At 42.0% G+C, this 16,010-nt stretch overlaps 1 protein-coding gene across 1 annotated transcript in view; it reads left to right on the forward strand.

Annotated features, from left to right (window-relative positions):
- The first annotated feature begins 501 nt into the window (after positions 1-501).
- The window catches only part of RNF149 (ring finger protein 149), a 31,865-nt gene continuing 16,356 nt past the window's right edge, over positions 502-16,010 (forward strand). Inside the window, exons 1-3 of the mRNA XM_025992766.2 lie at positions 502-1,075; positions 12,289-12,539; positions 13,635-13,703. Of these exons, the coding sequence (XP_025848551.2) occupies positions 619-1,075; positions 12,289-12,539; positions 13,635-13,703 (777 nt within the window). The 5' untranslated portion in view covers positions 502-618. The remainder of the gene's footprint in view (positions 1,076-12,288; positions 12,540-13,634; positions 13,704-16,010) is intronic.

The following is a 16,010-nucleotide window of genomic DNA, read 5'->3' on the forward strand; positions in this document are numbered from 1 at the left end:
AAGGTTGAGTACAAGGCTTGAGAGAAGCGACAAGAGATCAGTCGGGGTTACAAAAATGGGTCACAAAACGTGTATGGAAAATATATGTAGCTTGGTTCTAGACAGGCAAGGCCTCTGTCACGCCCCTTGCACTGCACAGTCCACGCTTCATAAACAGCCGCCGGGCGACTCGACCCAACCGCGCGCCCACGCCCCTCGGCCCGCTCGCGGAGGAGTTCCCCGTTTCCCCGACGGTCACTTCCCCCGCCTTCGGGGGGGCCCTGAGCACGGTCCCCCGCCACCGCGCCCTGCGTGGAGCAAGACCGGGTCCCTGCGTCCGCGGGGTCCCTCCCCCGCCCCGAGGTCGCGGGGCCGCCGGCCGAGGACCAGCGCTCGGGGCGGGGGCGGGGCCAGGGTCCCGGCGGGGCGGGGCCAGGGAAGGCCACGCCCCTCCGCCCCGTCTCCGCCCCGTCTCCGCCCCGCCAGGTGCGCGTGCGCCGCGGCCCCTCCCGCCGCCCGGCCTAGCTCTTCCCCGCCCGGCGGCGAGCGCCCGCTTCTCCAGCCTGCTCCGGGCCTCGCCCGCGCGCGTCCCCCGGCTCCGCGGGAGGCCGTCCTCCTCGGCAGCCCGGCGGCGGGGCCATGGCGTGGCGGCGGCGGCCCGAGGCGGGCGTCGGGGCCCGCGGCGCGCTGGCGCTCTTGGCGCTGGCCCTGTACGCGCCCGGGGCCCGGGGCCGGGCGCTCGAGTGGTACTCGGCCGTGGTGAGCACCGAGTACGTGGACCCGCGCTCGAACCGCACGGTGTGGAGCGTCTCGGAGAGCGGCCGCTTCGGCGACAGCTCGCCCAAGGAGGCCGCCCAGGGCGTGGTGGGCGTCCCGCGCGCGGCGGACCGCGACCCCGAGGGCTGCGCGCCCGACACCCGCTTCCTCGTGCCCGCGCCCGGCGGCCGGGGGGGCGCGCCCTGGGTCGCCCTGGTGGCGCGCGGGGGCTGCACCTTCAAGGAGAAGGTGCTGGTGGCGGCGCGGAGGAACGCGTCTGCCGTGGTTCTCTACAACGACGAGGGCCACGGGAACCTCACCACGCCCATGTCCCACGCGGGTGAGCCCAGGCCGGGGACGCGGGGAGGCGGCGGGGCTTCTCCGCAGCTTGGTCCCGGCCGACGGCCCTCGGCTCCTCGGCGGGGGTCCCCGGGGCGCGACTGGGGGCCTCGGGCCGTCGGGGGCGGGGAGGGGAGCTGGGGCAGCGCCGGCGCCCCCCCCCCCCCCCCCGGGCTGCGTTGGCAGGTAGGCGGGCCTCCAGGAGAGATTAGATCTTCGCCTTGGGCCCTTCGGGTGAAGGGAGGGGCCCTCTGCAGGGGGCCGTGGGGAGGACGGAAGAAGTTAAAACCCACCCGGGGAGGATTGTGGTGGAAAGTCTCATGATTATTAATCATGGGTCCCTTTCCATTCATCATTTCATAAAGTCAGGTGGGGTAGGAATTGAAGCTCCGTCCAAGTGCGCTCCAAGGTCTGGCACCTGTGAAGGGGTGGCTTGGTCCAACTCTGGTGCCCCCCCCCCCCCATAAAATGTGTCTTGAGTATTCCGAACTTCTGAGTCAGAAAACCTGGTTTAAGTGCAGATATGCCTTCTGATTTTCTCATCTAAAGAGATGGGGGAGTTTCTCAGTTGCAAGAGAGGGGAGGGTGTAATACTGGCCCTACTGGCAATCCGATTCCTCGAGTCTTGGGTTCAGATGAAATTTTTCAGGTTGTGTTCATTCAGGAGATCTTGCTCCTTGCCAGGCAACACTTCCCACGCACCTATTCCCCAGGGCAACAGGTTGCATCTTCAGGCACTGATGACAGTTTAAGAGTTTTATTTTGCAAGGCGTCCTCAGAACTGAAAATCCGAGTGCTATAGGACCAGTACCCAGCAGAGTGAGCATATTTCTGTTGTAATTTCTAAGAACGTGACTCATTTTGAATTTATTGTGATTAAAGTCTTTTTTTTTTTTTAAGTTGCTGCTGCTGCAAGTCAGACATCCTTTTTCCTTTACTTTTTTCATTCTGCTTCGATTTCGCAAAGGCAAGTTAGAACTTAACTATAATGAGGACAGAAACAAGGACTTTAGTTTTGGACTATTTTAGCAGTGATGGGAGTGGGAATCAATTGAGAGGTGAGAAAACTGTTAGAACAACAACTCTTTCAAGAAGGTGACTTTGAGGGCTTGAGATGCTGAGAAGTGGGCAGATATTACAGGGCAAGGGAGGGTTAGGGTGGACGATGGTAGGGCATATTGAAATTGGATGGGAGTGATGTAGAGATCTAGGAGAGAAAGGTTGATGGGATGGGAGTGATGAAGAGATCCAGAGAGAGTTAGGTCTGCAAGGGTTAGGTCTTTAAGAAGGCCATGTGTTAGGTACTTTGGAGGGGTTAGCCTCAGGTAGTAGAGGGGGAATTTCTGAGTTGCAAGAGAGGGAAGTGGTTTTGGAAAGGAAATAGCAGATTCTCACGTGACGACATTGGGTAAGGCATCATGTTTGGTGCTGTTATTCCAGTGATCACAAGTCTACCAAATGTCGTTGTACCCAAGCCATGTTTCCCTAAAACTACAATGAAAAGCCTTGTCAGATTTCAGAGAGCATTCCTAATACATTCTGTTGATGGTGTTTTCCCAGTTTTAGTAGTTCTGTTGAGGAAAAGAGGTTAGTGTGTCAGGATTCTCCGATTCTGGGTCCTTGCAGTCTCTTCTGAGTCTACAACATCTTCTTTTGGACTCTTTCTTTTCAGTGGCAGGCACGTCAGCTCCAGTTTTCTAAATCTGTTTAGTGTGTTTTTGATGACGTTAACATTTTTCCAGGCTAATAGCACTTGCTCTAACTAGGATTCAGCCACCTTGCTTGCTTTCGTAATTGACATAATTTATCCAGGCCCTGAAAAACACCTCAGTGATGTTTATTTTAAATCATTTATTTATTTGTTTGTTTATTTATAAAGATTTTATTTATTTGTTCATAAGAGACACAGAGAGAGAGGCAGAGACACAGGTAGAGGGAGAAGCAGGCTCCATGCACCGGGAGCCCGACGTGGGATTCGATCCCGGGTCTCCAGGATCGTGCCTGGGCCAAAAGCAGGCGCTAAACCGCTGCGCCACCCAGGGATCCCAGCAATTTTTTTTAATGTGTGAAAGTACCCAGTAGGTAGGCACTGTGCCTTAGTGCTCTCCATACAGCAGCTCAGTTCATCCTCTGGACAATCTTAATGTAGGTATTTTAACCCCATTTTAATGGAGAAAGAAACAGGTCCAGTGTGGGGGGGGGGGGGGGCGCGGGAGGGGTGTTGGGATGTGTATATATAGCCATATCATTCTTTGTTGTGGGAAGGGCTGTCCTATCCACTATGGGATGTTTAAAATTTTTTTTTTTATTTATTTATGATAGTCACAGAGAGATAGAGAGAGGCAGAGACACAGGCAGAGGGAGAAGCAGGCTCCATGCACCGGGAGCCCGACGTGGGACTCGATCCGGGGTCTCCAGGATCGCGCCCTGGGCCAAAGGCAGGCACCAAACCGCTGCGCCACCCAGGGATCCCTATGGGATGTTTAGCATCCCCCGCCTCAACGTAGTAGCTTGCAATAGCACTCCCCCAGTTGTGACAACCAAAAATGTCTCTGGAGAATACCAAATGTCTAGGGGGAGAAGTGATGACAAATAATCCAGTATTTTGAACCACTGACTTAAAGGGAGATTAATTTGTAACATTGTGACTAGTAGATTAACTAGAGGAAAACCTGCAGAGATTCTAGTCAGTGTGTTGGGCTGATCCAAGTAGAAATAAAGTTGACCTTGAACAAAACAAAGCTTAGAGGAACCACCCCCCAAGCCGTGGAAAATCTGTGTATAACTTTTGACTCCCCCCAAAACTTAACTGCTAATGGTCAACTCCTGTTGACTAGGCATTTTACCAATAATATAAACTGTCAATTAATATATCCTCTGTATGTTCTATGTATTGTATTCTGGATTCTTAGAATAAAGCTAGAGGAAGAAAATGTTATTAAAATCATTAAAGAGGGGATCCCTGGGTGGCGCAGCGGTTTGGCGCCTGCCTTTGGCCCAGGGCGTGATCCTGGAGACCTGGGATCGAATCCCACGTCGGGCTCCCGGTGCATGGAGCCTGCTTCTCCCTCTGCCTGTGTCTCTGCCTCTCTCTCTCTCTCTCTCTCTCATAAATAAAAAAAAATAAAAATAAAAAATTTAAAAAAGGGGGATTTAAAAAAAAATGATTAAAGAAAATACATTTACTGTAACGGTATTGGGAAAAAAAGATCCTTGCATAAGTTGACCCACACACCTCAAACCTGTGGTGTTCAAGGTTCAACTAACTGTATAAGGCCCAATACTGTAATGGTGACTATAGGAATGGAAAGGAATGACCTTCACAGAACTTGGCCCACCTGGGGACAAGGGTATAAATATAAATGTATCATGACTTTTTGAGAATGGAGTAGCATTAAGAATGGAATGAATGGAATTAAGTCAGAAGACAAACTGGCTTTAACATACTTGAATTTAAAATGTTACACAGAACCTTGAATGCAGTTAAGTTAGGTTTCTTGCATTTTTTCAGAATGTGGCTGGAGGCAGTAAAAACCACAGATTTCTTTGCTTTCAGTGTTCCTATGTAGCACTGTTCTGTAAGTAGGTAGACGTGGCTGCTTGTAAATTGAATCATGATGGTCTTTTCCCACAAATTCTCCAGTTTTTCTTAAGCCTGTTGCTTGACTCTATTAAATCCAGTATAAGATACTTTGGGTATAAATCAGTGTTTTATTGTGGTTCTAAAAATAAAACCATGACTTTAAGATAATCTATCGGAACAACTATACAGACTGTTAAACTAATTCTCTGTTTATTAATTATAGTTAATTCTCTTTACGTTAGCACACAGAATAATGAGTAGCCCCTTTGGGCCAAGTATTGTGCTTGCTCGAATACAGAAATGCATAAGACACCTGCCTGCCTTTGAGGAGTTTCTGACCTGGTGGGAGCAGTAAACAACTTTCCAGACAATATGGTTTGGACCTTGATGGAATTACATGCACAATGCTTAAGAAGCATAAAGGAAGGACTTCTAAAGTAGACACTGCAAGGGTAACTAGAAGTTAGTTTGACCAAGATGAGTAAAAATTGATACAAGTCAAATTATTCAAACGAAAGCTTTTATAGAGTATTGGCCTTAGCGTAATTATTGTCGATTAATAAGTAGGATGATCCTTTAGCCGAAATCTTGGTATGGCCTCTTAAGAATAGATTCATTCATTCTTTATACAGTTCAGTTCGTTCATTTTGTTAACAGCTGTTTACTGAGTGGCAGGTGCTGGCAAGGCTTAAAGCTATGTTTGAAGGAGGGGCTAGAGTTGGGGTAGAGGGAGATGACAAAGAGGTAGAAGTCCCTAGTGTTAAGGAAGATGAGCGTTTTGCATTTGCAGAGCAATGATAAGTAGTTTTTTATGAATAATAAATTTTTGATGATGTTTAATGCTATACTCAATTGATCCAAAAATATGGATTTGAAGTATGTATTTTGCTGCTATAGGAAGACAGAAATGGCATCTCACAGGCACCCTTAGAAGGAGGGATTAACTAAGATGATTCCCAGAAAGATTGAGTGTTGAAGGACACATTGATAGAGAAGGTGTCTCTGAGTGTGTGTGGGGTGTGGAAGGGGGGGTTGGGCAGGAATAGCATTGCAAAAGGCTGAAGCCCTGAGATAAAATAATGCTTTTAGGAGCCCTGCAAAGAGTTGCATATTCAACAGATATAAAATATTTTTGAGCAAGTTGAATTATCCAAAACATAGTTTAAAATTCCAAGAAAAGAATTGCATTTGCTTTTGTGTCCTCCTGACACTCCCTAGCCAACCATAAAAACATTTGTTTCGCATAATACCTTCAAATTTCAGAGACATTTGCATACTTATTGGGTGTACTATTTGTATTAATATTTTCCTTACTGGAGTATTTCAACTATAATACAAGAAGATATCTTAGCCAGTTTTTTTCAGGTAGATTTATTCATGCAGAAACTCTTCTGTGGGTCATCACTGCATGATGTCGGGCTACAAGAACTAATAAATAAGAACAGGTAGTACTCGTCTAGTGATGGAGAGAGACTCATAAAGAAATTCTAGTAGGTGTTTTACACACCTGCTAGAGCTGTATCTAAGAGGCACTGATGCATTGCAGGCACAAAGGAGTGGGTGGTTTGAAAAGCCTTGAGTTGAGCTTGTGCTGAATCTTAAAGATTTGACCAGGAATTTTCCAGGTTAGGGGGCAGAAGATAGAGAGAGTTTGGAAGTTACGAGAAGGAAAGAAAACCTGAAATTTAATGGGATTCTTTTGGTGGGATTCTAAGATGTATTTGTTGCTGCCTGACTTAGTTTTCTAGAGCAGAAATCTAATCTACCACTTTAAATATTTCAGTAGTTCCCACCCCCTTCAAAAGATTGCTGAAATCTATATAGTTTCCTTTGAAAGGAGAGAAATGGTACATTAGACTCACATGTAATTTCTAGAATTTTGAACCTATTGACCAAGACAGGATTTCTTACTTTTTTGTTTTTGAGCAACTGGTGAGAGGGGCACAGATATTTGAAAGGAAACGGAAATATATGCAACTTTATTTTTGGCACAGAAAAGCCTTATATTATGGATAATTTGGCTTGCTAAAAGAGTACTATACTTGGTATTTATTATTTGACAAGTAGGTTTATCATCGTGTACTCTGTATACAGTCGTTTTGCTAAGTAGAACAAAAATAAACTGCCTTTATATTTTCCTGTCTAATGGTGAGAGGTATAGATACTTTGGGGGAGGGAGAGGGATTATACAAGATGACCTTTTTTACATCAGCATGACTGGTAGGAGTGTTAAGGCCTAGGGAAGAAAAATCCTAAGCTTTCTCTTCTCTCTCCTGAGTCTTTGAGTTTTTGTGTACTGTGAAAAAACTGTTATTTAGATGGAAAATAAGCTGTGATAGACCCTCTAGGATTGGCCTGAGGAGGTGGCAGCGTGTCAGGAGATAAGGGTGGGGCCAAATGGGGTGCTTGTGCCTGATACCCCTTCTAGGTTGTATGCACAGTGACTCTACTCCAAGCTAGTGCATTTTTACTCAGCTACTCTGCCTCCAGTTGAACCCAAAAAATGTTCCAGAAAAGCAAATCATGGTATAGAATGAGTCTTCATTCTGAGTTTTATTAATTTAAAATAGTTTCCAGAAGCAATCTTGTTGCTATAATTAGTATAGCAAATCGTTTAGCCATCATCGTAGACACAGGTTTTTTTTTTTTTTTTCATGATTTCTTTTAACTCAGTGAACTGTTCTAGTTTACTAGGTGAATAATTTCAAGTTTATAATGCAAGTGTTTCTCTCTCTCTTTTTTTTTTAATGTATTCATGAGAGACAGAGGCAGAGACACAGGCCAAGGGAGAAGCAGGCTCCATGGAGGGAGCCTGACGTGGGACTCTGGGACTTGATTCCGGGTCTCCAGGATCATGCCCTGGGTCGAAGGCGGCGCTAAACCTCTGAGCCACCCAGGCTGCCCAATGCAAGTGTTTTCAGTTCAGAGTATCCCTCTGATAATCAGTGTTGTTAGTAGCCTCTCCCTTTGAAAATTTTGGTGTTCAGGAACCTCTCTAATCTTGATTCGACTTCTGCCTCTCATTTATTCATTAATTTATTCAACAAATTTTTATTAAACACTTTCTGTGTGCCAGGTTCTATGTAAGTCACTGGGGATAAAGAGATATACAAGATGCCTTTCCATATACAGTAGTTATCCCCCTTATCCATGGGTTTCAGTTACTCCCGGTCAACCTGGATCTCAAAGCAGATGATCGTCCTTCTGACCATAGGTCAGAAGGTTAGAAGCAGTCTAAGATTAAGTCATAATAATTGTGTCATTAACCTTACATCATCTCATCATGTGGGCATTTTATCATCTCACATCATCACAAGAAGGGTGAGCACAGTACAAAATACTTTAAGAGAGACCACATTTATATAACTTTTTGTACAGAACAATAATAATTCTACTTTATTATTAGTTGTTGTTAATCTCTTACTGTACCTAATGTATACATTAAACTTTGTTACTATGTAAAGGAAAGAAAATAGTATACATAGCAGCATTCAGTGCTATCTGCGGTTTTAGGCATCCACTGGGGGGGATCTTGGGATGTGTCCCTCATGAAAAGGGGGACAACTATATTTTAGTCACTAACCAAATTGGATCACTCACCATCCTAAATATGTTTTTATGATGATTTCACAGCCAACTTTTCCTGTCCTTCAAGGTGTAGCTCAAGTGCACTTCCTAGGGAAAAGTTCTCTCCCACCTCTTACAAAATTATCACTTCATTTTCTGTCGCTCTTTGTATTCTCCTCTCTTAGTAAATAAGCCATAGTCCAAAATAGAAAAATTCTCATTCTCATTTTATAGCTGAAGAAATATTCTCACAGAGGGTAGTTTCTTCAGACTTAGACAGTGGGTAACAGTGAGATTTGAACCCATCCTGTGTGGCTCTGAAGCCTTGGTCCCCCATAAGGGGAAGGCAGGGCAGAGATACTATGTGGGAGCTGGGTCTTCAGGCCCTAGAACTGGCTTTTCCAGGTGGCATATGACATTCAGCAACTCTTTTCAGATTTCTGAGCCCTCATCTGTAAAATGATAATTTGGCCTGTATAATTCAAGTGAGATGTAAATATGAAAGTGCTTCAAAGTTGGTTTTCCCCAATTAGCACGAAGAGCATTATGTCTGTACTGGAGGGTTTATGTAGCTGTGGATGTGGCATAGATACAGATTTGTTTTCTGTATAAAACTTTTTAACTGAGATAGGCACATGGGGTTCATTAAACTGTTCTTTCTACTTTAGTGTGTGCTTGAAATTTTCCACAAGAGGTTTATGAAAAAGGCTTTCAGCTTATAAAGTGCCATGTAATTAGAAGTGGTATAACTGTCATAATAATTATTTCTGTGCTTATGTTTTTCAGCTTCTAGATGTTTGTTTTCCTGAAGGCAGGAAATGCCTTCCTCCTTATTGTGTCTCCCCAGTGATGACATGGCAGACTGTGTGAGTGGGGAAACCAATACAGTTCTTGCTAAGTGACACTTGGCCTGGGTCAAAGGATCAACCTCCAGGCAAGAGCCACCTTAGAAGGGTGCCCTTTCTAATGTTTCAGTAACTAAATCCTGATGGCAGGGGGTCACAGTGGATTTGCTACAGATCAAGTTTCTCTCTGCAATAAAATTGTTATAATGCAGTTTCAAAGTGATGCCAGAGAACATTCTTTATGTATATTTTTAAAATTAGTTTTCGAAGAGGTAATATGCACACATGGTACAGACTTTTTACTGTGTGCAGCTCTTCTCCCCAGACGCAATCAGGATCCCTTGTCTCTGGGCCACCTTCCAGAAGCAGTCCAAATTGATGTGACTATGGATCTATCATCCACATAGTTTGACATGTTGCTTTTTTCCTCTTCTGTCCTCTTGAGTACTGTCCATACTAATAGAGTCGTCACCTCAATCTGTGTACACATATTGTAGTTTAAGGAACCCTCTTCCTATTGATAGATGTTTAGATTGTGATAGCAAAAACTTAGAGAAAACAAATTTGACAACAAATATCTTTACAGATACCTCTTGTTCACATATGCAAGTCTATCTGTGCAATTAAGTTCTTGGACATGGAATTGCTGAATCAAAGAGCTGTGCATTAAATTTCTTGAGGAAAATAAATAAATAAACATGTTTTGATAGCCATTGCCCTCCCTGCAGGATTGTAATAATAAACTCCCCCTGCATTGTGCAAGAGTGCAGATTTGTGCTCATTCTTGCCAATATAGAGGATCAAAACTATTTGATCTTTGCCAGTCATATAGGTACAAATGGTCCCCAACTTAACTATGGTTTGGCAATTTTTTGACTTTATGGTAGCATGAAAGTAATACACATTCAGTGGCAACCACACTTCAAATTTTGAATTTGGATCTTTTCTGGGGCTAGCAATATGCCCTACAATACTCTCTCATGATTCTGGGTTGTGGCAGCAGCCCCAGCTCCCAGTCTGCCATGTGATCATGAAGGTCGACAACCAATACACTTACAACCATTCTATACCCAGACCACCATTCTATTTTTTGCTTTCCGTGTTATATTCAGTAAATTATATGAGATAGCATTTTCCTATAGGCTTGGTGTTAGAGGATTTTGCCCAACTGTAAGCTATTATAAGTGTTCGGAGCTTATTTAAGGTAAGGTAGGTTAAGCTGTGATGTTCAGTAAGGAGTATTAAATGCATTTTCTATTTAGGATATTGTCAACTTCGGTTTTCAAAATGCAACCCATCACAAGTCTTAAAAAGGATTTTTAAATTTTTTGTTTTGTTTAGGTTTTTAAAAAGATTTTATTATTTGAGAGAGCACAAGCAGGGGGAGCTGCAGAGGGAGAGGGAGAAGCAGGCTCCCCGTTGAGCAGGGAACCCGCAATGTGGGGCTCCATCCCAGGACCCTGGGACCATGACCTGAGGCAAAGGCAGACACTTAACCAACTGAGCCACCGAGGCACCCCTTGAAGATCTTTTTAATGTTTTCATTTGTACTATGACTTTTCATGTGTTTAGAATCTATTTGTTGGGGAGTGACTGCAGAGGCATACAGGTTTTCTTTTGGGGGCAATGAAAATGTTATTGAATTAGATTGTGGTGATGGTGGGACACCTGGGTGGTTCAGTGGTTGAGTGTCTGCCCTCAGCTTAGGGCATGATCCGGGGTCCTGGGATCGAGTCCCGCATCAGGTTTCCTGCATGGAGCCTGCTTCTCCATCTGCCTGTGTCTCTGCCTCTCTCTCTCTTTCTCTGATAAATAAATAAAATCTTAAAAAAAAAAAAAAAAAAAGATTGTGGTGATGGTCGCCGCCCAGCATTTGTGAATATACTAAAAACCAGTGAATTGTATACTTTAAAAGGGTGAATTTTATGGCATGTGAATTCTGTCTCACTAAAGCTGATATTTAAAGAAAAGTTTCTGTCTTTTCTGCAAACTGTCGTCATTTCCTTTTTCTGTTACTCTTTCTCTTATAGGAAATTGTTTTCTTTGTGTGTTACATGTATCCCCCCCCCCCCCCCCATTGCTTTTTTGATCTTGATTCCTTGATTTTGCTGTTTTTTAGATGTGGAAAATTTTCATTTTTCTATTTCCTCTCATATATTTTTAATTTTTGATTTAGTTGGAACTTATTTTACCATAAACTGTGAGGAAGGGATGCAGCTTTTTAAAATTTTCCTTCAGGTAATACCCAGTTATCTCCATACCATGTTTTTTTTTTTTTTTTTTTTTTCCTGATACCATGTTTTTATAAATAATCCATTTTACCCCCGTGATTTAAGATTACTGTTTTATCATATACTAAGTTCTTTTTTATATTTGGGTCTAATTTCTGGACTTTTGATTCTATTCCATTATTTTGATTATCTTCCTTTGCTACTACCACACTGTTAATTACTTTAATTATAAAGCTTAGTCTAGGTTCTACTTTTAAAAAGGCTTCCTAAAAAAAATAAAATAAAATAAAATAAAAATAAAAAGGCTTCCTGATCATTCATGATTATTTTTCTCCTGATGAACGTCAGAAACAGCATTTTTAAGGCTTTAAGAGTCCTATTGATATGTTATGGTTATTACATTAATTTATACATAGATTTATGTAAACTGATTGTTTTACCTCTTCTTTCCTATATATCTTTTTTTGTATTATATCTGCTCATGCCTTTAGATCAGTGTTAAAGAATAGTGATCAAAGTAGAAATCCTCAGATTCTTCCATATGATTAATAGGCATGCTTAATTATTATATATTATATTCATAGGTAAAATTAGTCTGTATCGTTCTCTTGATTTATTCTCATGTTTGGCTTTATTATCTAGAAATAATTTTTTGAACGTTAAAATTTTTTTACTCTGCTGTTGAACAATTTTAGTACCATCAGTGTTAAAGTTTTGATGGTATAATTTACTTGTGAAATTGAGTGGAGCTTTTACTTTTTGGGGGGTAGTTTTTAGAGACTTAACTCCACTTCTAATGTAATCAGTCTGTTTTCTTTTTTGGTACCAGTTTTGGTAACTTATGTCTCCCTTGAAAATTAAACATTTTTTTGTAAGTTTTTGAATGTTATATAATGAACAAGCTGTAGTACTCTTATATTTCTCTCTTACCTGTCTCTGTATCTCATTTTGCGTTCTTCATATTGACTTTCTCTGTTCTTCCCTACAGGAACAGGAAATATAGTGGTCATTATGGTTAGCTATCCAAAAGGAAGAGAAATTTTTGATCTGGTGCAGAAAGGCATTGCAGTCAAAATGACCATAGAGGTTGGCACCCGTCATGTACAGGAGTTTATCAGTGGTCAGTCTGTGGTATTTGTGGCCATCGCCTTCATCACCATGATGATTATCTCATTAGCCTGGCTGATATTTTACTATATACAGCGTTTCCTATACAATGGCTCACAGTTTGGAAGTCAGGTAATTGTTTGTAATTTTGGTTAACTTTGCTTTTTAAAAGATAGTTCATAAGTATTTCTCATATGTATTCCCTGAAGTTATATTAGAGTTTTGTGGGGTTTTTTGGACCATATTCTTAATTTCATTTTTGCTCACACTATTTAATTAATATAATTTTTAAAGTAATTTTTTAATTAGAATACATTGAATTTTCTGTTCTGTGGGAAATTGAATACCTTTAAATGGGGTCACTTTTTGCATGTTTTGCTCCCGCAAATATCCTCCTTCCCTTTTTTCAGACATGAACGAATAATAAATAGGCCTTTGGTAGAGTGGGCCTGGTTCTGTGTTTAAAACAAAGAGATGAGGATCCCTGGGTGGTTCAGCAGTTTAGCACCTACCCTTGGCCCAGGGCGTGATCCTGGATTCCCAGGATTGAGTCCTCGGATTAAGTCCCACATCAGGCTTGGCTCCCTGCATGGACTCTGCTTCTCCCTCTGCCTAGGTCTCCGCCTCTCTGTCTGTCTCATGAATAAATAAATAAAACAAGGAGAACCTTGGGCCCCAAGGCAGGGAGCAGAGTAGGAGGGGCTTCCTTGCTTCCATTGTGGGACAACTTTCAATGCCATTTCTCTGCAGAGAGACAGTGTCTCTGTCACAGCAAAGAGAAGGGCAGTCGAAGAGCCAGAGGCATCCACAGACCTTTGAATTTCACACTTATCCTGTTGTCTTGAAAAGCCGCTCTTTCTGGCTCTGTCATTTCTGGGATATCTTGAACTTGCTGACTAGATGAAAGCCTCTTTTGTTTTAGAGACAGGCATTAGTAGATGAATCAGTGGGATCCCTCCCCCCATCTTCAGCTTCCTACTCTCTTGCCAATATTTAAACATAAGAATTGGAAGGCAGCTATGCTCACCACTATACCAACATTCTTGATCAAACAGCTCTTAAGTTAAATATGGCTATTTTATACATTAAGATGTAAGTGGTAATGTTTGTTATTTTCATTGTAGTCATTTAACTTTGTTTTTTAAATGAAATTTTTTCTGTAGTGTATATGAATTTTTTAAAATAATGACAAAATTTTTAGTGATAATAATATTTTTCCTACCTAAGAGCCATAGGAAAGAAGCTAAGAAAATCATTGGCCAGCTTCCACTTCATACTGTAAAGCATGGAGAAAAGGTAACATTTTCACGGTTTTTGTTTGTTTCCTTTAGACTACAGTATGCATCTGTTTATATGTCTAAGTAAAACTTTCCTGGGATGCCTGGATGGCTCAGTGGTTGAGTGTCTGCCTTTGGCTCAGGGCGTGATCCCAGAGTGCCAGAATCACGTCCCACATAGGGCTCCTTGCATGGAGCCTGCTTCTCTCTCTGCCTGTATGTCTGCTTCTCTCTCTGTGTGTCTCATGAGTAAATAAATAAAATCTTTAAAAGACCAAACAAAACTTTCCAGCCTGTTAAACTCCTATTGAACATGTGGAATTTTGGCTAGTTTGATTTAGTACTAACTTGCATACATATGTTCATTTTAGAGAAGGGTTAGTAGAAATTCAGTTGCACATATGAAGAGCCTTCTACACCCGTGCCACCAGATAAGGTAGCCATTAGTTGTGTACAGTTATTTTAATTTAAATGGTTGAAATTGAACTTAAAATTCAATTCCTGAGTCACACTAGCTACATGCTAAATACTCAAATGACCCTATTGGCTGGTTGTTACCATACTGGACAGGACTGACATGTCCATCACCTAAGAAAAGTTCTACCTGTTGGTAAAACCCAGATGACTCTAAGGAAGGTAAAGAACTTCAAATTCCCTTAGACCATAGACCTTTGATACTTTAAATTCATTTCTGTTAAATCTGAGGCTATGTATCCATTCTCTCTGATCCTTTAATTACCGGAAGAAAAAAATCGTAATTTGTAGAGAAGGGTAGAAAAGATATACTTAAAATTACTTAAAAAAAAAGAAAAGAAACGGGGGCACCTGGGTGGCTCAGCAATTGAGCATCTGCCTTTGGCTTAGGTCATGATCCTGGGGTCCTGGCATCAAGTCTCAGATAGGGCTCCCCGAAGGAAGCTTGCTTCTCCCTTTGTCTGTGTCTTTGTCTCTGTGTGTCTCTTATGAATAAAAAATCTTTAGAAGGAATGAATGAAAGAAAGAAAAATTTTTAGGAGCACCTGAGTGGCTTAGTCGGTCAAGCATCTGCCTTTGGCTCAGGTCATGATCCCAGGGTCCTGGGATCCAGCCCTGCATCAGGCTCCCTGCTTCTTCCGCTTCCTCTGGCTTTCTCCCTGCTTATATATACTCTCTGTCAAATTAAAAAAAAAAAATCTTAAAAAAATAAAAAAATAAACATTTTTGACATGGCCAGCTTGAGACATAAAAGATCAAAATCATACCAGAGTTTTAAAGCATTTTGGGAATGGGACTGATCCTAAGTCCAGAACCTCAGATTCTTAGAGGATAAATTCTTTAAGAGGAAAACAGTTGCTAATGCAGTAGTAGTAAGTTTTTTAATGGTCTGCCTTCTGTGTTTTGAAATGTTGATAAGTGTGTTGACTTGTTGGTTCTGTTGTTTTGAAATTCATTTCATCTCACCAAATTGTTGAGACTTCATCTATTCCACCCTCCACTTCCCCTTCGAAAAAGAGAAAGAATAACTGCACTTATTTTATGTATCCCTTCTTCTGATCAACTTAAAGGTTTAAAGCAGAAATAATACTCATTAAATTATAGACTTTTGATTTTCTTTTAAGCTTTATATTCTCATATTAATGGTTTATTTAGTGTATTTAATATGAAGATACTCTTGGAATTATATTATTGACTTCCATTCTTTCCCTAATGCCTTATGCAGAAGTAAGAGTTGAATTTTAATAGTTTGTGCAGGGTACTGGTTTCTTCCCATGAAGATGTACTGAACAGAAAAAGTAAAAAAAAAAATAAAAATAAAAAACAAGTTTCTCATGTCATGGCTTGAGATTAGCACCTGATGTGCAGATCATTGAGGGTCCTTGAAGAGGGAGTCTCCAGTTAATGCCTGTGACAAACTCTACATACATTGCACACAGTTAATGCCTGTGACAAACTCTACATTCATTGCATACATTACTTGATGAGCATACAGTTTTATGTTCCCCTTAGACTATGTCTTCTCCGTAGCAGAAAATCTCTGTCTATAAATATGAGCAGACAGATTTATATGAATAATATACTGAATTGAGTCTTTGAGAACATAAGTAAATTGATAGTATTTTCTTCCTATACAGAGGGGTTTTTTTTGTTTTTGTTTTTTTGTTTTTACTCATTTGAGAGTGTGAGAGCATGACGAGCACAGGGGAGGGCTAAAGGGAGAGAGGTAAGCAGACTCCTTGCCGAGCAGGGAGCCCGATGTGGAGCTCAATCCCAGGACCCTGGGATCATTACGTGGGTGAAGGCAGATACTTAACCTACTGAGCTGTCATGCTGCCAGAGCATTTCTTGG

Source organism: Vulpes vulpes, chromosome 16 (genome assembly GCF_048418805.1).
Source record: "Vulpes vulpes isolate BD-2025 chromosome 16, VulVul3, whole genome shotgun sequence".
Classification (NCBI taxonomy): domain Eukaryota; kingdom Metazoa; phylum Chordata; class Mammalia; order Carnivora; family Canidae; genus Vulpes; species Vulpes vulpes.